At 42.4% G+C, this 23,291-nt stretch overlaps 1 protein-coding gene across 2 annotated transcripts in view; it reads left to right on the top strand.

The window, feature by feature from the left end:
* The window catches only part of DSCAM (DS cell adhesion molecule), a 774,401-nt gene that overhangs the window by 733,371 nt on the left and 17,739 nt on the right, over positions 1-23,291 (top strand). For both annotated transcript variants that reach the window (XM_023559109.2, XM_064279473.1), the window contains exons 29-31: positions 745-894; positions 14,479-14,676; positions 19,071-19,373. In XM_023559109.2, the coding sequence (XP_023414877.1) occupies positions 745-894; positions 14,479-14,676; positions 19,071-19,373 (651 nt within the window). The remainder of the gene's footprint in view (positions 1-744; positions 895-14,478; positions 14,677-19,070; positions 19,374-23,291) is intronic.

Genomic DNA, 23,291 nt, shown 5'->3' with positions numbered 1-23,291 from the left:
AGCTAGATAGAACAACAAGCACCCCCCCGACCCAAATCAGTGTTTGCCTAATGCAAAAGAAGCCAAGCCCAAAGGGCAAGTAAGGACCCTGATCTACAGATTGTCCTCTTTAACTCATACTTCAAAAGCTAACGCTGAAAGAACAATCTTTGACTTTTAACGTTCTAGGGTCATTCTAAATACAGTGCTTGTATTTTAGTTGTTTCATTGCTTTAGAAGAGGTTGCTATTACTAATATTATTATTATAGGGAATTGGTGGCTCAACAGTAGAGTACTCCCCATCCATTTGGGAGACCCAGGATCAATTCCCAGCCAGTGCACCTCATGCACAGCCACCACCCGTCTGTCATTGGAGGCTTGCGTGTTGCCATGATGCTGAACAGGTTTCAGTGGAGCTTCCAGACTAAGGCACACTGGGAGGAAAGTCCTGTGATCTACTTCCAAAAGTCAGCCAGTGAGAACCATGTGGAACACAGTGGCCCGATCCACAACCATCTGTGGGAATGGCGCAAGACCGGGCGGTATTACCTTCCATTATGGATGGGGTCACCATGAGTTGGGGGCCAATACTATGGCAACTAACAACAACCAAGCATTATTATTATTATTATCAATAGCACAAGCACCTAAGGAGAAAAAAGGAGGGATTCATTTAATTGTTGTTTTAAAAAAAAAAAAAAAAGATTGGGTGTGGAAACGAAGAATAAAAGCGTTTGGTTTTCTGTATTACTGCTGTTTTGTAGATGATCGTTCGACAGTCCTGCTGACCGATGCTGACTTTGGAGAGGCGGCTAAACAGAAGTCACTGACGGTAACCCACACAGTCCACTACCAGTCGGTGTCCCAGGCCACGGGGCCGTTGGTGGATGTTTCGGATGCTCGCCCAGGAACGAGTGAGTGGCCAGCAACACTTACAGCCGTGTTGGCGCTGTCAGTGCTGAAAACACAGTGGTCCTCCTTCCCTAGCTAGAGAAGTGTTAGGGCTTTCCAGCCCTGTGCCTAAGAAACAGGTATAATAACATCTTTCGTTGGGTTATCCAGTTTGATCTTAGCTCTTATCAAAAATGTGTCCATTGAAGCCAATAACTCTTCATATTGGTTTACTGTAGAATATGCTAGAAATTTCAATTCAAGTTAATTTTTTTTTTTTAATTTAGACAACCCACAAAGAAGAGAAGGCAATTAACATTAGTTGTATGCCTACTGTATACCAGTGTCAAGCTAGAAAGGTGCTGCACATATGTTATCTTTGCAGCCACGCTATCAGATACTTACTTGTAAAGCAGATGTCACGTCCGTTTTACACATGGGAAAACTGAGCTTACAGGGATCAAGTGAACAGCCCAAAGCTGAACACATAATAAGTCATGAAACCAAGATTCAGCTCTAAATCTGTCTGCCCTCAAAGTTTATGCTTTTCTCCTGAACAAACTGTTTGAGAAATATGATAGCCCCGGTTAATCCGGTAATTATGTTGAGCTTAATTATTAATATTTGCATCCATGATATACGGAAATGAATTACTTCAGTGAAATTCAATTCCCTAATATGTATCTAGAGCTTATTAATTAGATAGTATTTTTCATAATTCAAATTGTTCCTAAATCTCTTTAATGACTGTGAAATTGATATCCCGATTATCATCATTTTGAAAGCTTTGATGTCCGTCTTTTAAGTCTCTAATCACTCTTTGCCAAAATATACATTCTTAGAGTAGTGTCTTGTAATTAGTAAAATAAATATTTCACTGTTGAAAGCTATTCTTCATAAATTCTCTCTGGCTGGTGAAGCATTGTAAATTGCACTGAGCTTCGTTCCATCGTTACTGAACAGCATTGTACCACATGGGAAAACTGTTTGAACCGTTATTGAAATTCATCTGAAAAATTGTTTTTAAGAGCATTCTAAAGGAGTCTTTTATTTCTTGCTTTTTTTCTTCCCCCACCCCACCCCCGCTTTCCTTTTCTGATGACATTAGCACATTCTGAAGACATGAATGGGACATGAGTGACAGTTCGATTGGCAAAGGGGTATAAATGAGAGCCTTGCTCTTAAAATCTTTGAGGCCCTTATCATTCTCTCCAGCCATTGGCATTTCCATGATGACCTACCTGGCATGACTTTCAGCTATTTCATACTCTGCTCTGATGGGTCTCTGAGCCATATTTGCTCTTGCATCAGGGGAAGCTTTTAGAGCCTAAAGGGACTGGACATTTAGGTGGATAGACCCTTGGCTTGACCATTCCTCTCGCCCAGTCAGCATGAATGTTGTTAGAACAGTGGCAGAGAGGGGAAAAGAGGTAGAGAACACAGGACAGATGCCCGTGGCAGTGGTTCCCAACAGTATGTATGCATCAGAATCACTCAGGGTGCCTGTTGATAATACAGATTCCAGAGCACCCTCAGACCTTCTGATACTGTTGGTCCAGGGTGGGGCTCAGGAATCTACATTGTAACAAGCATCCTAGGTGATCCTGATGCTGGTATCTCTGGACCCTTCATTGAGAAGGGCCTCATGAAATGGTTCAGCTTCAGAACACAGGAGAAAATGTTCTTCGTCACCCCTGCCCCGGTAGTGCAGTGGTGTGTTCTCCCTCAGACTTGTCACATCCACAGCTCAACATCGGTTCTTTTTGCCAGATGAAAAAGCAGCATGCATTTATACTTCCTTTTCAATGTTCAATTAGCAGACAGATGAGCCAAGGCTAGTGGTAAACAGTTAAGATGGGAGAGGAGGCCATGAAACTAAAGCACAGAGAACTTCCCGATGTGTGATCAACCCCAGAACAAGGAGGGCGTTGATTTGATGGCATATAAAATCTCAACAGAGACATGAATCTGAGTCAAGCAGAAATTGTAGATCTGGGAAAGGGGAGTGGCAGGCAGGACATAGATGCAAAGGACATAGATCCCATGGCTGTAACATTGCAAGCACGTTTGGGGGACTTTGAGAATCCATGCATTTAACATCAACAATATGTATCTAGGATTTACTTGACCTACCGCCCAGTGCTCAGCAATGGAATGCATCATGAGTAAGATGGCAAAAAGACATTTATTTCACTCTAGTTGTTTTTTTTTTTTTAGTTGGGGAGTCAGTGTGGCAATAGACAAAGACCACCCAAATGAGAACAAGTAAAGGCTACTTATTCAGAGTTTGCCGTAGCAAGGGAGTCAATCACCATCACATGTGTTTGGCAGAGATTCAAAGGCAGGCAAGTGAGTGGGAAAGCTTTATAGTGGAAAAGGGGGAAGGCTTCAGGTGTGCCTGATTGGAGGCTGCTGGTTTGGGGAAGCTGGAGTTGGGCTAATTAGTAGCAGCGCATCCTATGCAATTGGATACGAGAACATATTTGGCTTTTCCTGGTTGGTCCTAAATTGGAAGCAGGGACAGAAATTAAGGAAACTAACAATTATTAATCATGTCCAGGTCATTTGAGGTCCATTGTTATAGGTATTGTCATTTGGCTTCCCGGACTGGCAGTTGCAGACTGTGGTTTGGCTCTCTAGCTGGTGGCTGTAGGTTGTAGGTCAGAGTTGTATTTTTATATATGGTCTGGCCACTGCCCACTTATATATTCACCCTCTCATTAGCAATAAGCAAGTAAATAAATCATTTTCCATTGCTCAATAAGTACTAAGAAAAAAATAAAACAGAAAGATGTGATGGAGAGTCCCTAGGGGAGTGGAGGCAGGGGGAAGCAAGGGACTCCCTTAGATATGGGTCATTTGGGAAGACCACCATTGAGAATAAGGCATGAACCAAGATCAAATGATGGCAAGGAACCTCTCGCCAGGCAGAGGGAGCAGCAAGGGTCAAGCTCCCAAGACTTCCTGACATGCTGGGGGACAGGAGCGGCCCTGGAATGCAGTGAGCAGCAGGGAAATGGTAAGGGATGAGCTGGGAAGAGTAGCCTGACCTTGTAGGGCCTTGTAGGGCGTGTGTGCACTCCATTCTGGGAGCACCAGAATACCATCCCAGGGCCTTAGCATTATGATCATACCATGATGAAGCAATAACAGTTTACAGAACGTTTCTTGCATTTGTGATGAACTTCATTCAATAATGTTTATTCATATTACGCAAATCTACTCTAATGTATGCATTAGTCTCTGGTTCAGAAAAAAAAAAGTTTTTATTTAGCATCTGCAGGACACCCTGTATTAATAAGAGATCTTTGGGTAGTTTTTTCATTAAATATTCCCCAAGATCACAGTCTGAGAGACTGAGCGCATTCTATTCTTTATGTAGAATTGGAAATGTTGTCTCATGAGTAAGCCTGAAACCATGTACTTTCTCAAGCCCAGCTCCCTGCTTGCTTCTTCTACCCCAGGGCTGTTCGCCTCCCCCAGGTGCTATCCCTGTGTCAACCCAAACCCATGGGGCACGTTCTTCTTTCTTCTCACCGCAGCTTGGCATATTTACATAGTGTCTTAGTCATCTAGGGCTTCTATAACAGAAATATCACAAGTGGCTGGCTTTAACAAAGAGAAATTTATTTTCTCACAGTCTGGTAGGCTAGAAAGTCCGAATTCAGGGCATCAGCTCCAGGGGAAGGCTTTTTTCTGAAGGAAGGTCCTTGTGATCAACCTTCCCCTGGATTAGGAGCTTCTCCCTGCAGGAACCCTGGGTCCAAAGGACGTACTCTGCTCCTGCCACTGGTTTCTTGGTGGTATGAGGTTCCCAGCTCTCTGCTTGCTTCCCTTTCCTTTTATCTCTTGTAAGATAAAAGATGGTGCAGGCCACACTCCAGGGGAACTCTCTTTACATTGGATCAGGGATGTGACCTTAGTATGGGTGTTACAATCCCACCCTAACCCTCTTTAACATAAAATTACAATCACAAAATGGAGGACAACCACAGAATACTGGGAATCACGGCCTAACCAAGTTGACACATATTTTGGGGGGACACAGTTCAATCCATGACACATGGATTCATTTTATATCCTCAATTTCCTCACCTAAGGAAGACATTATTCTAATTGTGTTAAGACTGTGTGCCATGATAGGAATTCTTTCTTGTAAGAAGAGCATCTAAAATATGTTGTTCGCACACAAGAATGACTGGAGTATAAAAGTTATATTTCTAGGCATTGTATTAGTCTTCCATATAGCTGCAATAAATTCTTAATATGAAGATGGAAGAAATTGTGGCAATATGCTATTTATTTCTTTCGACATATGAAAACATCACTTGACTATGTTTGCTACTCCGTTTATTTCTCTGTCTGCCCTGTGAGGTTCTGATACACTTGAAAGCTGGGACTCTATTCATGTCTTTGTTCTCAGCACCAGCCACAGCCTGGCACACAGTAGGCATTCAGTAGTAAATCTACTTAAAATATTGATTGACTATCAGATTCTGAAGTCAGAATAATGGGACTGGAAAAGAAAGTATGGTTAGTTGATTAAACAGGATTTGGGAGATCAGTTTAATTTTCTTCTCTTTGTTCTACATGACCTCAGGCATCTAATCAGCTAGGCGTACATATGTCCTCACCAAGTTAGAGGAGTCTGTCTTAATATGTACATAGTCTTGGCCCAACACACTGCAAATGCTTATCAAAGAGATCATTCCCAATGAGAACTTAAATCGATCAACTTTTCTACTTTCAAAAGGTGCAAAGATAAGTGTGAAGTGAGAAGTATTAGCCTTGGCCTGTTATTTTTTGTTGTTATATTTATCTGGGAGTTTTCCATTCATTCATTCATACAAAGAGCATTTACCAAGCATGGGACTGGACACAGCTCCTGCCCATACTACCTCTAGTACTCAGCTTCTTTCTGTATGTCATGGATTGAATTACGTCCCCCCAAAAATGTGTGTATCAACTCAGTTAGGCCATGATTCCCAGTATTGTGTGGTTGTCCTCCATTTTGTGATTGTAATTTTATGTTGGAAGGATTAGGATGGGATTGTAACACCCCCTTACTCAGGTCACCTCCCTTATCCAAGGTAAAGAGAGTTTCCCTGGGGTGTGGCCTGCACTACCTGTTGTCTCTCAAGAAATAAAAGGAGAGGGAAGCACCCAAGAGTTGGGGACCTCATACCACCAAGAAAGCAGCATCGGGAGCAGAGCGCATCCTTTGGACATGGGGTCCCTGTGCCTGAGAGGCTTCTCAACCAGGGGAAGATTGACGACAAGGACCTTCCTCTAGATCCTACAGAGAGAGAAAGCCTTCCTCTGGAGCTGACACCCAGAATTTGGACTTGTAACCTACTAGACTATGAGAAAGTAAATTTCTCTTTGTTAAAGCCATCCACTTGTATTATTTCCGTTATGGCAGCACTAGATGACTAAGACACTGTATCACTTGAGTTCTCCAGCATCTAGTTTTATGATTTTCCATGGGTATTTTTCTGTTAAATCCTTTAATTGAGTATCTCACCTTCCTGATCAATTTGCCAAATCACCTGGCCCACATCTTCTCGATAAACTCAGGACATGCTCCTTCCCTTGCTAAATATGTATCACCCTAGAGCCATGGGCAGGTTTCCATGATTGGGCCCCCCCACCTACGTGTGCTCTTATGCTCTAGCAAGTGAATCTCCCCTAAGCACCCAAGTCTCACAGAGTTCTGAAGGCGGGTGATGATATCATCCCAGTCTCAGAGATGAGGGAAATGGTCATGTCAACTTTGGTCACTTGGCCAGGGTTACCCAGCCAGTGAGTAGTGAAACTGGACTTCAACCCTGGCAGTCTATCCAAAACACTGCTCTCAACCACTCTGTATTGCCTTTAAGTAGCAATGATACTATTTAACGGGAATGTAGAGACACAGAATGAACTTTAAATATTTATTAAATAAGAAGAACTTACAACATGGATTCAATCTTTATTGGTGGGATTTTGGAAGAATATCCCCTTGCACTCAGAATGAGACTAGTGGTGTGTCTTAGTTACCTAGTGCTGCTGTAACAGAAATACCAAAAATGGATGGCTTTAACAAACAGAAATTTTTTTCTCACAGTTTGGGAGTCTAGAAGTCTAAATTTAGGTGCCAGTTCTAGGGGAAGGCTTTTTCCCTCTCTTTCAGCTCTGGAGGAAGGTCCTTGTTTCTGAGCTTCTGCTCCTTGGTGATCTTCATGTGGCGTGGCATCTCTCTTCCCCCATCTCTGCTGCTTTTGCTTGCTTATTTAATCTCTTTTATATCTCAAAAGAGATTGACTTAAAACACACTGTACACTAATTCTGTGTCATTAACATAACAAAACAACCCATTCCCAAATGGGATTATAACCATAGGCATAGACGTTAGGATATACAGCACATATTTTGGGGGACATAATTCTACCCTTTAAAAAAAGAAGAAATTTTTTTTTAAAGGGTAAATAAGAAAAAAAAATTAGCCCCCCCAAAATACATGTGCATGCCACATGCAAAACCCATTCACCATATCACATCATCCCAGATGTCTTAAATCAACTCTTATGTCCAAAATCCATCTTCTGAATCATCTAAATCAAATATGGCTGAGAAGTTAGGCATATTGCATCCTAGGGCAGAATTCCTCTTCATCTGAGAACCTGTGAAATCTAGAATACAGGTTATCTTCTTCTAAAACACAATTATGGAACAGGCAAAAGGTATACATTTCCATTACAAATGGGAGAAATTGAAGGAAAGGAAGGGATAATGGGCACCAAGCAAGTCCAAAACCCAGCAGAACAATTTATATTAGCTCTCAAGGCTTGAAAATAATCCTCAGTTCTCTGAGACTGTCTAGGTAATGGCCCCATCCCTCCAGACTCTAGGTGTTGGCCATGCTCTCCGGACTCTGGGTGTAGGTCCCTCAGCCCTGGGCTTCAGCCCTACCCTCCAGGACCACTGGGACAACAAATCTGCTCTCTTGGCTTTTGGCAGCCCCATTCTCCTAGTCATCTGAGTGGTAACCCCACCCTCTCAGCCCCAGCAGTCCTCATTCTTCCTTTCTTTGGGCACAGCAGTCTCACCCCTTCAGCTATGGGCAGTGACCCCATCTCCTTGCACACGTTAATGAAAGCCCCACGGTCCAGAACTGAGTTGGTAAAGATTAAACCCTTTGAAACCTAGGATGCTATGGCCCCATCCTTTGAGATCCAGGAGTCTGTGGCCACACAGTGTGAAACCAAGAAACCCTCCCTTTTTGTACTCCTTCTAATAGTTCTGCTAATCTCTGAGCTGCTCAGGAGGTGTTCTTTTTTTCTTTCTTGGAAGACAACAGGTGTAGCTCCTTTGGCTTGTTTCCTGCCTGTAGAATTCCAAGAGGCGGACAGCGTTCTCTCCTTTCTTTCTTTGTCCCCTTCAGTCTAAGCTAATGGGTTTTCTGCTCTGGTAGTTACTTAGATCCATCAGTCACAGGTTTAATTTCTTTAACAAAAGATTGTGTAGCCATGTCCTTGGTGAACATTCTAGGACAGTGTTCTTAGTTGGTACTACAGAATTTTCCAAATCTTTAAGTTTTGTTTTCATTTTGCACAATTAGTTTTTAAGTCCATCTCTTTTCTCTCACATTTTACTATAAGTACCAAGGAGAAACCATGCAGCCCCTTTAAGATCTTGCTTAGAAATCTCATTAGCCAAATAGCCAAGTTCAACACTTACAAATTCTACCTTTCACCAAACATTTGAACATAATTGAGATAAGTTCTTTGCCACTGCATAAAACGCATCGCCCTTCCTCCACTTTCCAATCACATGTTCACCATTTTCTTTTAAAGCCTCACCAGAAGCACATGTAACAGTCACATTTCTAGCAACATTCTGTTGCTGGTGCCACGTGTATTCTCCAAGATGATAGAGACTTTATAGCTCTTCTCACGTCCCTCTGAGCCCTCACCAGAATTGCCTTTGACATCCCAAATTCTACCAACAGGCTCTTCAAGGCAATATAAGCTTTACTATCAGGTACCTTAAAACTCTTCCAGCCTCCATTCCTTTCGCAATTCCAAAACAGCTTCCACATTTTAGGCGTCTGTTAAAGCAGCACCCCACTCCAGGTACCAAATTTCATCTTATACCTAGTGCTGCTATAACAGAAATACCACAAATGGCTGGCTTTAACAAACAGAAATTTATTTTCTCACAGTTTAGGAGTATAGAAGCCTGAATTCAAGGTGCTGGCTCTAGGGGAAGGCTTTCTGTCTCTGTCACCTCTAGAGGAAGGTCCTTTTCTCTTTGAACTTCTGCTTCTGAGTGATCTTCATGTGGCTTGGCATTTCTCTTCCCTCATCTCTACTTCCTTTGCTTGCCTGTTTAATTTCTTTTATACCTCAAAAGAGGTTGACTTAAAATACACCTACACTAATCCTGTGTCATTAACAAAACAAAGACAGCCCATTCCCAAATGGGATTATAATCATAGGCATAGAGGTTAGCATTTACAACACATATTTTGGGGGCACACAATTCAATCCATAACAGGGTGGTACTGGGGGAAACAGCTGATGTGGTTGAAGAGTTCCCAGTATATAATAAGCCATGAATAAATATTTGTCAATGAAATGATAGGAATGCCCAGGTCTACCTGCTTCATCCTCTCTATGAGACAGCTGGTCAATTCATCACTGAAAGCTGAGACCTCAGCTTCTACAAGGTACAGAAACCAATAGCTGGGGGAAAAGACACATTAATATCACAATCATAATACTAGTTCACATGACATATTTTACAACCCTATTATCCACAAAATCCTCTCATCCCAAATTTAGAGTAATTAAAATAATTTGATTCCATGGGCAGAAGCTTAATTCAGGCTCAGTCCCATTGTTGAAAGGCCAAAAGGTATTTATATTACTTACCCTCTAACTCACTGGCTGTTTAGCAGGCATGATGCCTCCTCACTTTTATTTATATTATAATGTCGGGGAGCCAAACAAAATACTTTCCATGCCGGGGACAATAAATCCCAAATTTTATCTGCTTAGTATATTAGCTAGTAAATTATATGAAGGAGGTTACTGAGTGGAATCAAAGTAAAAATTTTTATATTAGATGCTATTTCAGGAGCTATCATACTGAACAGTTGAGTTCAGGAACAAGACAAAGGCTCCAAAAGCCTGATCATTTAAAAAATGTACCAAGTGCCCCAGTATTCTACATACAGAGACAATTTCCCTTCTAGGATGCTGGCTTAGAGCAGAACAGAACCCTGGGCTGTGGTTCAAGGAAACTAGTATCATGACCTATATTTTCAGCATTATTAGGCCACTGGCAAAGCTGTCCTCATCTAGAGAAGACAGGGATAATGAACAAAATTAACTCCAAGAGAGTTCTGGCTTTGAATAGTAGCTGACACGTGCAGCTTCACCTTGCAGTTTTCCCAGTAGGATGATCTCAGTGAAAAAAGGGGCAGTGGGAGTGACGGTCTCTGCCCCCTCACACAGGAAAGGAAGTTGGGGTTTTGAGGACAGTACATGTTTGAAGAGGAGCCCTGGTGGTGCAGCGGTTAAGAGCTACAGCTGCTAGCCAAATGGTCAGCAGTTGGAAGCCACCAGCCGCTCCTCGGAAGCCCTATGGGGCAGTTCTACTCTGCTCTATAGTGTCACTATAAATCAGAATTGACTCGACAGCACACAACAACACTATGCCCTTGAAGGTGCAGCCCTGGTGGCACAAGTCGTTAAGTGTTCGACTGCTAACCGAAAGGTTGATTGGTGGTTCAAACCCACCAGTCACGCTGCAGGAGAAAGATGTGGCAGTCTGCTTCTGTAAAGATTTACAGCTTTGGAAACCCTGTGGCGCAGTTCTATGGAACTAGCCCCCTCTAGCATCCTCAGCAGGAGCAAACCAGCTCAGAATGATCCACAGTTGTTGTTGTTGTTATAACTTAAAGAAGAATAAAAATGTTGTTTTTTACATGCTATCAAGTTGATGCTGACTCATGGCTGCACCATGTGTGCAGAGTAGAACTGTTCCATAGGGTTTTCAAGGCTGTGACCTTTCGGAAGCTGATCACCAGGCCTTATATTGGAGGAATAAAAATGGGAACCCTCAAAACTTATGCAAGTGTCTGGGTAAATTTCTGGAAATTACCAGAAATTACTGTGGAACTGGCCTCTCCAAGCACTCTTATCAGGAGTAAGCCTGCTCAGAATGATCCACAGCTGTAATTGCAAGAAACTTACAGAAGAATAAAAATGAGAACCCTCAAAACTCATGCAGGAGCTGGGTAATCTTCTGGAAAAGATTCATTAGCATTTAAATAACAAGCTCCACTTGTTTAAGCTCTACTTATCAAGTCAATAGTGCCTGGAAGACATTTAGCCTCCTACCCATGATAATGTCTTTCTATCTCTTTGAGGACCTCTGTCCTAGCATTTCAGTGGAGAGACACAATTATCATTGACACCTTGTTGTCTAGAGAGCTTAACACTCTAGCATAACTCATTTACATTCTAATCAAGGAAAAAAAAAAACACCTCCTGATAAAGTTCTTCTTTGGAATTTTGCAAGTAAGGGATGAAATCTGTCTTAAAATCAATGCCCCAGAGAATATACACCAAGACTGAGTGTTCTGATGACCCAGGAAATCTTAAAAATATATTGATTTGGCTGCCATCTTAAAGCTTGTCTCCAACATCACAGAATGATGGATTATGTTCAAAGTCCAATAACTGGAAACTTGCAAAAACAAAAATCCTCTATTTAAAGGGAAAGTCATTTCACCACTTAACCAGTGTCAGCCTCTAATGCTCCAACATGGAATTGTAAACAAGCTAGTGTCATGCAGACACTGTACTAGAAAATTCAGATGCTCAGGATGAGGACACTTATGGTCAAATAACAGGCAATCACTGAACTCAGTCAGTGGGTTCCATTGGGCTCCACGTTTATCACTTAATTGCTATGCCACTTTTCCTCTCTGAGCTCCCATTGCCTCATCCATAAAGCAACCTTGGGCCATATGTATTCATTCCGGAAGCTGTGTGCTGTGGTCATGGCACAGCACACAGCTAAGACCCCAAGACATTCACTTAGACCTGGAGAATTCAGGGTGGAGTAAAGTTAGTCCAATAATTAAAGTCCAAATCTTCAGCCTTTAGGTGTTTACTTTTAGTGCATGGTCTTAGAAGGAAGGCTTGACCAACAGTTTGCCCTCAGAAGAGGCCCGTTGTAGCTGGGGTCTGAGGTGGTGGGCAGAGTTTCCAGCAGAGCCACTGGCAGAGACTCAGTCTTCAGAAATGGCCAGAGACTCAACTGACAGAGTGTCCTTCTGCTTCTACGTAGCTCTCATTGGAAGAACAAAACCCTGAGTTTTTATGTTGTTTAGTCCTCAGGTCCTGGATAATAAGGATCCTACTGGGGGGCATCCAGCTCACATTGTATCGGGGTAACTCATGCCATAAGTTCATAATCAGGGTTTGTTTTAACATAAACTAAGGACTATGTCACACCATGTCACAACAAAACAGTAGTCCACAAGGTAAACCCCATTGCCACCGATTCTGACTCATAGTGAAGGTAGTGGTTGATAAGAAGTTTTTTTATGTCATAGAAGTTAATTTGTCTGTTAAATGTTCAAGTCACACATTAATTTTTTCACACATGTGGAATTTGGGATCACTACATTATAATCATACAGCACAGCAGTCAATACAAACTGCTGTGCTTAGAAGTGGCCAGGACATTTAGAAATATAACTGTGTAAGATTCCTCTTAGAGAAGCAGAGAATTCAAAGGTGGGAAAGGCCCATCTTGGACCTTATGTGGCCTTCAGGCTGAAACCCCAGAAAAATCATTGCAGATAACTAAGCTTCCCCCCTTTTCCACAAAATTCCAGAAAAGGCAGTGTGGTAGCCTGTCCCAGTGTCCAACATTCTTTGCTGTCAGAACATTCTTAGCTCACTGAAGAGGTGAGCAAAGAACCCGATCTACCCCATCTTCTTGGTGCCTTTGGTTCCAGATTCAGGGAAAACCCACTTGGCACCAGCCTATGTTTACATAAGCCTTTGTGTTTTTGAAGCTGATAAACCTGTGAAATCTGGACACCCTTTTACCCTTTGTTCCCAGATTGAATATTCCAAGTCATTTTCATCAAAGTTCAGAAAATTCCATTGAAGGGATATACTAAGGGAGTGTTGGGACAAAAAGATATGACCTTCTGCTCTCAGGGCTTGCAGTTTAGCTAAAGCATAAAACTATCATACTTGAGACAGTGGGAGTCCTGGGTCACGTATGTGGTTAAGTGCTCAACTATTAACTGAAAGGCTGAAGGCTCAAGCCCACCCAGAGCCACCTCAGACAACAGGGCTGGCAGTCTGCTTCCGAAAGGTCACAGCCTTGAACAACCTATTGAGCACAATTCTACTCTGCACACGTGGGGCCTCCATGAGTCTGACTTGATGGCAACTGGTTTGTTTTTTTTTTTGGTTTTGAGACATTGAGTTCATGTGAGACAACAGTATAGGGAACATCTCAAAATGGAAGAACTTTAGGAGGGATGCAACCTTAGAGAATATTTGGCTGAGCTCCCTGATTTTACAAAAGTGGAGAAGCTCAGGGAGTTTAAATGATGCACACTGGGTCATGAAATCATTAAGGGCCAAAAGCAAGGCTCAGACTTACAACTTCTTAGTCCAAATCTATGTTCATTCCCCTAGAGGCCTTTTGAAATGCTTAAGCATCTGATCCAATTGCTAGAAAAGAACACAAGGTTGGAAAAGTGGAGAATCAATGAAAACGAGGGAAACCCTCAATGAGATGCACTGATACAATAGCTGCAACAGTGGGCTCAGACATACCAACAACTGTGAGGATGGCGAAGGACAGGGCAGTGTCTCCTTCTGTCGCCATCTGAGTTGTCTAGCACTGTGATAACAGAAATACCACAAAGGGGTGGTTTTAACAAAGAGAAATTAATTTTCTCACAGTTTAGGGGGCTAAAGTCCAAATTCAGGATGCCACCTCCAGGGGATGGCTTTCTCCCTGTCAGCTGTGGGGGAAGATCCTTACCATCAATCCTCCAGGGACCCTGGTCCAAAGGTACACTCCACTCCTGGCTCTTTTTGCTTGGTAGTAATGGGGTCCCTGTCCTCTCTGCTCGTTTCTTTCTTTTATACCTCAAAAGAGATTGATTCAAGATACAGCCTAATCCTGTAGACTGAGTCATGTCTCATTAACATAACTGCCTCTATCCTGCCTCATTAACATCATAGATCACAAAATGGAGGGCAACCACACAACACTGGGTATCATGGCCTAGCCAAGCTGACACACATTTTTGGAGGCCACAATTCAATCTGTAACAGTCACCATGAGTCAGAGGCAAGTTGACAACAACTAACAACAGCAACTATCAGATGAATGTTTCAGGAAAAGGAAGGAAAAGAGGACTCTAGGCAGGGAGAATCAGGGAGGGCTTCCTGGAGGGCTGGGCCCTGGAAGGTGAGTAGTATGGATGAATGGAAAATCTCCATTCATGGGTGTGCAGCTTACCTCAACACCTGGATCACAGCCGACCGCAGACAGACTTTAGAATTGACTCTTCACAGATCCGACCACCAGGAGGAATGCAAAGGCCGGACCAACAGCCAGAAATCGGTATGCCAGCCAGTGGACGCTCAACAGACCCCACCCCACCATTTCAGCACACACTCTCACCACAGATTGGAGGCTGCCAACACCCAGGGCTGCGGGGTCAGTGGACAAGGAGAGCGACAGTTACAGTGTCAGCCCCTCCCAGGACACAGGTATGATCCACACTCTTCCTTCTTGACCTACATGACCCAGACCTTGCACTTGACCACACCATGAACTTCGTGGGCTCTTTGGGAAGGAGAGAGGGAGCTCCTATTTTTTTTACTTACTCTTAAATGTTGGGGTTTCTGGGTGGTGTAAAACAATTAAGTGGTCAGCTGCTTACTGAAACGTGGGTGGTTCAAGTCCACCCAGAGGTGCCTCAGAAGAAAGACTTGGCCGTCTATTTCCAAAACACCAACTATTGGAAACCCCAGGGAGCACAGATCTGCTCTGACATACATGGGGTCGCCGTCAGCTGGAATTGACTCGACAACGGATTTGATTTTGTTTTTTTTAAAGTTCTTTTCACAGGATTAAGCCATTTATCTAAGAGGTATCAATACAACTGTATAGCTTTCACATCCAGAGCTGAATGAATCCTGCAGAATAGAGCCAAAAGGTGTCTATTTGGCCGGTGTCCTGAATGTCAGGCCCATGATGCTCTCTCGTTTTAGTTCCTACCCCACGGGGAGAAAAAGAGAAATTTTAAGTTTTCACCCACACAACTGCAATAATTCCCAGATACCCTTAGAGGGAGTATAACACACTGCCATCTCCAAGATTAAGATACTGCACTTGAAGTTATGTGACAAGGTCATAGCACCCTCTGTAGGGAACATAGGCTGATCCATTTGACAGTTTCACAGGAGTTGATCATAAGGTAAGTCATCTAGTCTATGCCATCAACCACCAACATTTCTGAGAGAAGATAAGGCCTAAGAATAGTACTGGATTGCACCCCCTACCTCCTTAAAATTTTGCAAAGAAATGACATCTGAACCTAATAGCTGTAGGGAATTTGAATACTCATTTTTCTTTTGTTCTTGATGATATACTTCAAAAATAGTGTTCCAAAGCTGGGACATCACCATGTGCATTTATTTTTATGGCTGTTAATTCTTCTTAGAAGAGTCTCAGAGTTTCACCGAGGTGATTCCAGAACTTTTTGTGGGCTTCAACTGCAGAGCTCCCCCTGAACAAGAAGACATTGCCCAGTTAAAAGGCACGTTTGCACCTATTTCTCTCGTGGCTATTTTCTAGTCCCCATAAAGAGTGGCAGATCTAGAAACGTATGGGAGGAGTCCCAGGGAAGAAGATCATTCTGCCTAGTGGGCAATCAACTTGCTAGGTCATGTCCTCATTTCTCTCCATTGTCAGGGCTTCCTATCCCTAGCCTGAGGCCTGAGGAGCTGAACCACAAAGTGCAAGTCATTCATGCCAATTAAAGAGTCTCTCAGCTATTGACTGATTTGAAAGTCAGAGCAGGGAGGGTCAACAGGGCAGTTCATTTACACCAAATTCCCAATTGTTTTAACTAAATGCAGAATTTTTTAAAATAATTTTTATTCTGCTTTATGTGAAAGTTTACAAATCAAGTCAGTCTCTCACACAAAAACCCATATACACCTTGCTACACACCCCCAATTACTCTCCCCCTCCCCCTAATGAGACAGCCCGCTCTCTCCCTCCACTCTCTCTTTTCGTGTCCTTTTCGCCAGCTTCTAACCCCCTCCACCATCTCATCTGCCCTCCAGGCAGGAGATGCCCACATAGTCTCAAGTGTCCACCTGATCCAAGAAGCTCCCTCCTCACCAGCATCCCTCTCCAACCCATTGTCCAGTCCAATCCATGTCCGAAGAGTTGGCTTCGGGAATGGTTCCTGTCCTGTGCCAACAGAAGGTCTGGGGGCCATGACCACCAGGGTCCTCCTAGTCTCAGTCAGACCATTAAGTCTGGTCTTTTTATGAGAATTTGGTGTCTGCATCCCACTGCTCTTCTGCTCCCTCAGGGGTTCTCTGTTGTGTTCCCTGTCAGGGCAGTCATCGGTTGTAGCCGGGCACCATCTAGTTCTTCTGGTCTCAGGCTGATGTAGTCTCTGGTTCATGTGGCGCTTTCTGTCTCTTGGGCTCGTAATCTCCTTGTGTCCTTGGTGTTCTTCATTCTCCTCGGCTCCAGGTGGGTTGAGACCCATTGATGCATCTTAGATGGCTGCTTGCTAGTGCTTAAGACCCCAGACACCACTCTTCAAAGTGGGATGCAGAATGTTTTCTTAATAGATTTTATTATGCCACTTGACTTAGATGTCCCCTGAAACCATGACCCCTGCCCCTGCTACACTGGCTTTCGAAGCATTCAGTTTATTCAGGAAACTTCTTTGCTTTTGGTTTAGTCCAATTGTGCTGACCTCCCCTGTACTGTGTGCTCTTTCCCTTCACCTAAAGTAGTTCTTATCTACTATCTAATTAGTGAATGCCCCTCTCCCAGCCTCCCTCCCTCCCCGCTCTCATAACCACGAAAGAATGTTTTCTTCTCAGTTTAAACTATTTCTCAAGTTCCTGTAATAGTGGTCTTATACAATATTTGTCCTTTTGCAACTGACTAATTTCACTCAGCATAATGCCTTCCAGGTTCTTCCATGCTATGAAATGTTTCATAGATTCCTCACTGTTCTTTATCAATGTGTGGTATTCCATTGTGTGAATATATCATAATTTATTTATCCATTCATCCGTTGATGGGCACCTTGGTTGCTTCCATCTTTTTGCTATTGTAAACAGTGCTACAGTAAACATGGGTGTGCATATATCTGTTCATGTAAAGGCACTTATTTTCCTGGGATATGTTGTGAGGAGTGGGATTGCTGGACTGTATGGTAGCTCTCTTTCTAGCTTTTTAAGGAAGTGCCAATCGATTTCCAAAGTGGGTTGTACCATTTTACGTTCCCACAAGCAGTGTATAAGTGTTCCAATCTCTCCACAGCCTCTCCAACATTTATTATTTTGTGTTTTTTGGATTAATGCCGGCCTTGTTGGAGTGAGATGAAATCTCATTGTAGTTTTGATCTGCATTTCTCTAATGGCTAATGATCATGAACATTTCCTCATATATCTGTTAGCTACCTGAATGTCTTCTTCAGTGAAGTGTCTATTCATATCTTTTGCCCATTTTTTAATTGGGTTATTTGTCTTTTTGCAGTTGAGTTTTTGCAGTATCATGTAGATTTTAGAGATCAGGCGCTGATGAGAAATGTCATAGCTCAAAACTTTTTCCCTGTCTGTGGGTAGTCTTTTTACTCTTTTGGTGAAGTCTTTGGATGAGCATAGGTGTTTGATTTTTAGGAGCTCCCGGTTATCTTGTTTTTCTTCTGCATTCTTTGTAATGTTTTGCATACTGTTTATGCCATGTATTAGGGCTCCTAACATTGTCCCTATTTTTTCTTCCATGATCTTTATCATTTTAGATTTTATATTTAGGTCTTTGATCCATTTTGAGTTAGTTTTTGTGCATGGAGTGAGGTATGGGTCTTGTTTCATTTTTTTGCAGAAGGATATCCAGTTATGCCAGCACCATTTGTTAAAAAGACTGTCTTTTCCTCATTTAACTGTTTTGGGGCCTTTGTCAAATATCAACTGCTCATACGTGGATGGATTTATGTCTGGATTCTCAATTCTGTTCCATTGGTCCATGTATCTGTTTTTGTACCAGCACCAGGCTGTTTTGACTACTGTGGTGGTATAATAGGTTTAAAATCAGGTAAAGTAAGGCCTCCCACTTTGTTCTTCTTTTTCAGTCATGCCTTATTTATCTCCAGGGCCTCTTTCCCTTCCATACGAAATCGGTGATTTGTTTCTCCATCTCATTAAAGAATGTTGTTGGGATTTGGATCAGAATTGCATTAAATGTATAGATCACTTGTGGTAGAATAGACATTTTTATAATGTTAAGTCTTCCTATCCATGAGCAAGGTATGTTCTTCCACTTATGTAAGTCTCTTTCGGTTTCTTGTAGAAGTATACTGTAGTTTTCTTTGTGTAAGTCTTTTACATCTCTGGTAAGATTTATTCCTAAGTATTTTATCTTCCTGGGGGCTACTGTAAATGGCATTGATTTGGTGATTTCCTCTTCGATGTTCTTTTTGTTGGTGTAGAGGAATCCCTGCTTTTTATATGTTTATCTTGTATCCCGATACTCTGCTGAACTCTTCTCTTAGCTTCGGTAGTTTTCTGGAGGATTCCTTAGGGTTTTCTGTGTATAAGATCATGTCATCCTAAATGCAGAATTTTTTAAGGGGGATGCATTACTTATTTATGGAAATGTCCTAAGGTAGGGACACCTGATTGCAGCAATTCAGTTGAAACAAGGCTCCCTGGGCCAAAGTTGTAGTGGCTTCCGAAGCCAGCCTCAGTAGTGGCAGAGAGAGATTCCTCTGGTCAAAGAGTCAAGACCCCTGACTGATTGTACAGTGATCTGAAAGAAATAGCCAGGAGCTGGAAAAGACAATCCAGTTGGCTCAAACTTAAGGGGACAAGGTCATCCATCTTGTTTTCTCTTTTTTGTGGCATAGATAGAGCAAGAAGCAGCATGGTCTCCACAGAAAGTGCCTCCTCCACTTACGAAGAACTTGCCAGGGCCTATGAACACGCCAAGATGGAAGAACAATTGAGGCACGCCAAGTTCACCATCACAGAGTGCTTCATATCGGACACATCATCCGAACAGTTGACGGCAGGGACTAATGAGTACACAGACAGTCTGACCTCCAGCACCCCTTCAGAATCGGGGATCTGCAGGTTCACTGCATCACCCCCCAAACCTCAGGATGGAGGAAGAGTGATGAACATGGCGGTTCCAAAGGCACATCGCCCAGGTGAGAAGAGGAATGGGTGGGCCATTGCTTAGGAACATTCTCTTCCTTAAGTCCTGCTTGTCTTATCAAAGCCCTTCCCAGTGTTCTGATTGGGTGTTCTGTTTATGGCTTGCTGCATAACAAACCACCCCAGTGGTTATTGGCTTAACAAAACACCAATCATTTATTTCGTTTGTGATTCCGAAATGTAGTCAGGGCTTAGTGGGGACAGCTCATTGCTGTTCCACACAGTGTCACCTGGGGAGGTTCTACTGGGGCTGGAGAATCCACTTCCAAAATGGCAGACTCACCTGGCAACTTGGTGCTGGCGATCAGTCCTCTCTGTGTAGGTCTCTGCACGTTGTGGCTTGGGCTTCCTCATATCACGTGGCTGGGTTCTAACAGTGAATGTCCCAAGAGTCAGAAAATAAAAATCATTCAGTGTCTTTTAAGGCAGAGCCTGGAAACTGACACAGCATCATTTCTGCCATATTCTATTGTTCAGTCACAGAGCCCCAAGAGCCCAGACTCAAGAGAACTCCACCCCTTGATGTGAGGAATGTTAAAAATGTGGGGGATATGTTTTAAAGCTGGCACATCAAGGGCTTTCAAAAAGAAGAGAGATTTTGCCACTAAACCAATGTTGGGAACTTTGTTTCACTGAGTTGCCCAAAGTGACAGTAACTAATGGGCTGACCAGTAGCTTGGTCTTTGACTCACGCATATGTACATACTCTGGGAACATGAATGGGAGGTGCCAACTCTAAAGTCTGCAGGGCCTGGCAGATAATGTAAATGCGTGAAGAGGGATGGGAGGAGGGTACAAGGTAGAGTGATGGGGACATGGACATTTATAGAACTCACAGACTGTCTAAAGGGAAAAGACTCTAGCAAGCTCCCTCCAACTGATCCCAAGTGGAAATGGGGGTCTAGTATGGGCTAGTTCTTCAAGAGAAGGCAGAAAACTCAGTTTTATATGGAAACTCACAATTTTTAAGTGTTGGCTCAGATTTGCAAACCATTGTACAGGGCAACCAAAACACATCTTCAGACAGAATCCAACCCAAGGCAGTCAGTTGTAGTTTTCATCTGAAGAATCACTTTTTCACCCCAAATAGCTGCCTCATGGCCTTGTTGAACCCAACTGGTTTCCCTGCTACCCATTTTCAGAACTGTTGTACTGGTTTGAGTTCAAAGATTTATCTTCACTTTAAAATTACTGCAATTTCCCTGGGTTTTATGGCAGAAGGCCCAGCTGAAATGAGTCCTATAAATGCATAAAAATATATAAAATAAGAATTGTCTATCCAGCAAGCAATCTTCCAAACCATGTAAAGATTCTCTAGAAAACAATAAAGAATGATGGCTTCATCTGTTTTCATTCTGTCAATCCCCTCAAGGGAGAGGATGAGCTGTTATTGGTGGGTGTTTTCATTTCAAGTATTTTTTATTGTTTGTACTTATTTGCAAGGCAAATGCAGAAAAACATGGGATCAATGCCATGGCTTTTGGTGGCTGTCCAGCCTGAGGGTAAGGAGGACATGAGAGGTGAAAATGTGCCTGTGGGCATGTTTTTTCACCTTGCTCAGCTTCAGTTGCTGCGTCTGTAAGATGGGCATATTATTGGTATATTATTGGTGTTTATCATGTGGGGCTCATCTGAGTTGGAATCGACTTGATGGAAGTGGGTTTGGTTTTTTTTGGTTTATCATGTGGGAAAGGAGCCTTGGTGACCCAGGAATTAAGCACTTGGCAGCTAACTGAAAGGTTGGTGGTTTGAACCCACCAGCTGCTCTGTGGGAGAAAGATGTAGCAGTCTATTTCCATAAAGATTACTGCCTTGGAAACCTTACAGGCAGTTCTACTCTGACTTATACAGTTGCTATGAGTCAGAATGCCCTCATGGCAACAGGTTTGGTTTTTGGTTTTTTATCATGTAAGGTTTGTGTAAGATGTATGTAGTGTAATACAGATAATGTGTTCAGCAATATTAGCTGCTATTTTTGTTGTTGTGGTGTTGACATTGATATTAAAGTCCACATGGTGACTCCTGAGGCCATCTGCAGCCACACTTCTGGCTTCTCTCTTCTTTCCTGATTTCATTTCTTTTTCTTCAATGACCACTGAAATCCTGGAAAGCATCCTCATTACTTGTGTGTCACCCAGTTAAGTGCTTTATGCTTTTGTCTAAGATACACTGCCACAGCTCTCCCTTTGCATCTGATTTAGGATATAGAATGAGCTTCTGGGTTAAATGGCTATCTTTATTTGTGCTGGCCTCTAAGTACAGGCATATCTCATTTTATTACACTTCATTTTATTGAGCTTTGCAGATATTGCATTTTTTTACAAATTGAAGGTTTGTGGCAATCCTGTGTTGAGCAAGTCTGTTGGCGCCATTTTTCCAACAGCATCTTCTCACTTCATGTCTCTGTGTCACATTTTGGTAATTCTCACAATATTTCAAACTTTTTCAGTATTATGATATCTGTTATGGTGATCTATGATCAGTGATCTTTGATATTACTACTGTAATTGTTCCGGGGTGCCATGAACCACGCATGCCCATATAAGGCCCATTTAATCGATAAATGTGTGTGTTCTGACTTTTCCACTGACTGGCCATTCCCCTTCTCTCTCCCTCTCCTTGGGCCTCCCTATTCCCTGAGACATGATAATATGAAATTAGGTCATTTAATAACCCTACAATGGCCTCTAAGCCATTCAGGTGAAAAGAAGGGTCGCATGTCTCTCACTTTAAATCAAAAGTTAGAAATGATTAAGCCTAGTGAGGAAGACATGTTGAAAGTGAGGATATGCCGAAAGCTAGGCCTCTTTCACCAAACAGTTAGCCAAGTTGTGAATGCAAAGGAAAAGTTCTTAAAGGAAATTAAAAGTGCTACTCCAGAGAATATACAAATGATAAAAAAGTGAAACAGCCTTATTGCTGATAAAGAGAAAGTTTTAGTGGTCTGGATAGAAGATCAAACCGGCCGCAACATTCCCTTAAGTCAAAGCCTAATCCAGAGCAAGGCCCTAACCCTCTTCAGTTCTGTGGAGACTGAGAGAGATGAGGAAGCTGCAGAAGAAATTTTGAAGCTAACAGAGGTTGGTTCGTGAGGTTTAAGGAAAGACGCCATCTCAGTAACATAAAAGTACAAGGTGAAGTAGCAAATACTAATGTAGAAGTTGCAGCGAATTATCCAGAAAATCTGGCTAAGATAATTGATGAAGGTGGCTACACTAAACACAGATTTTCAAAGTAGACAAAACAGCCTTATATTTGAAGAAGATGCCATCTAGTACTTTCATAGCTGGAGAGAGGTCAATGCCTGGCTTCAAAGCTTCAAAGGATAGGCTGACTCTCTTGTTAGGGGCTAAAGCAGCTGGTGACTTTGAGTTAAAGCCAATACTCATTTACCATTCCAAATATCCTAGGGCCCTTAAGAATTATGCTAAATCTAATCTGCCTGTGCTCTATAAATGGAACAACAAAGTCTGGATGAGAGCACATCTTTTTATAACATGGTTTACTGAATATTTTAAGCCCACTCTTGAGACCTATTGCTCAGAAAAAAAGATTCCTTTCAAAGTGTTACTTACTGCTCATTGACATTGCACTTGGTCACCCAATAGCTCTGACGGAATTGTACAAGGAGATTAATGTTGTTTTCATTCCTGCTATCACAACATCCATTCTGTAGCTCATGGATCAAGCAGTAATTTTGAATTTCAAGTCTTATTATTTAATCAATACACTTCATAAGGCTATAGGAACCATAGATAGTGATTCCTCTGATCAATCTGGACAAAGTAAATTGAAAACTTTCTGGAAAGGATTCACCATTCTTCATGCCATTGAGAATATTGGTGATTCATAGGAGGAGGTCAAAATATCAACATTAACAGGTGTTTGGAAGAAGTTGATTCCAACCCTTA

Source organism: Loxodonta africana, chromosome 2 (assembly GCF_030014295.1).
Source record: "Loxodonta africana isolate mLoxAfr1 chromosome 2, mLoxAfr1.hap2, whole genome shotgun sequence".
Taxonomy (NCBI): Eukaryota; Metazoa; Chordata; class Mammalia; order Proboscidea; family Elephantidae; genus Loxodonta; species Loxodonta africana.
Note: the sequence above shows the minus strand (reverse complement) of the source record. Positions and strands in the feature narration are given on the sequence as shown.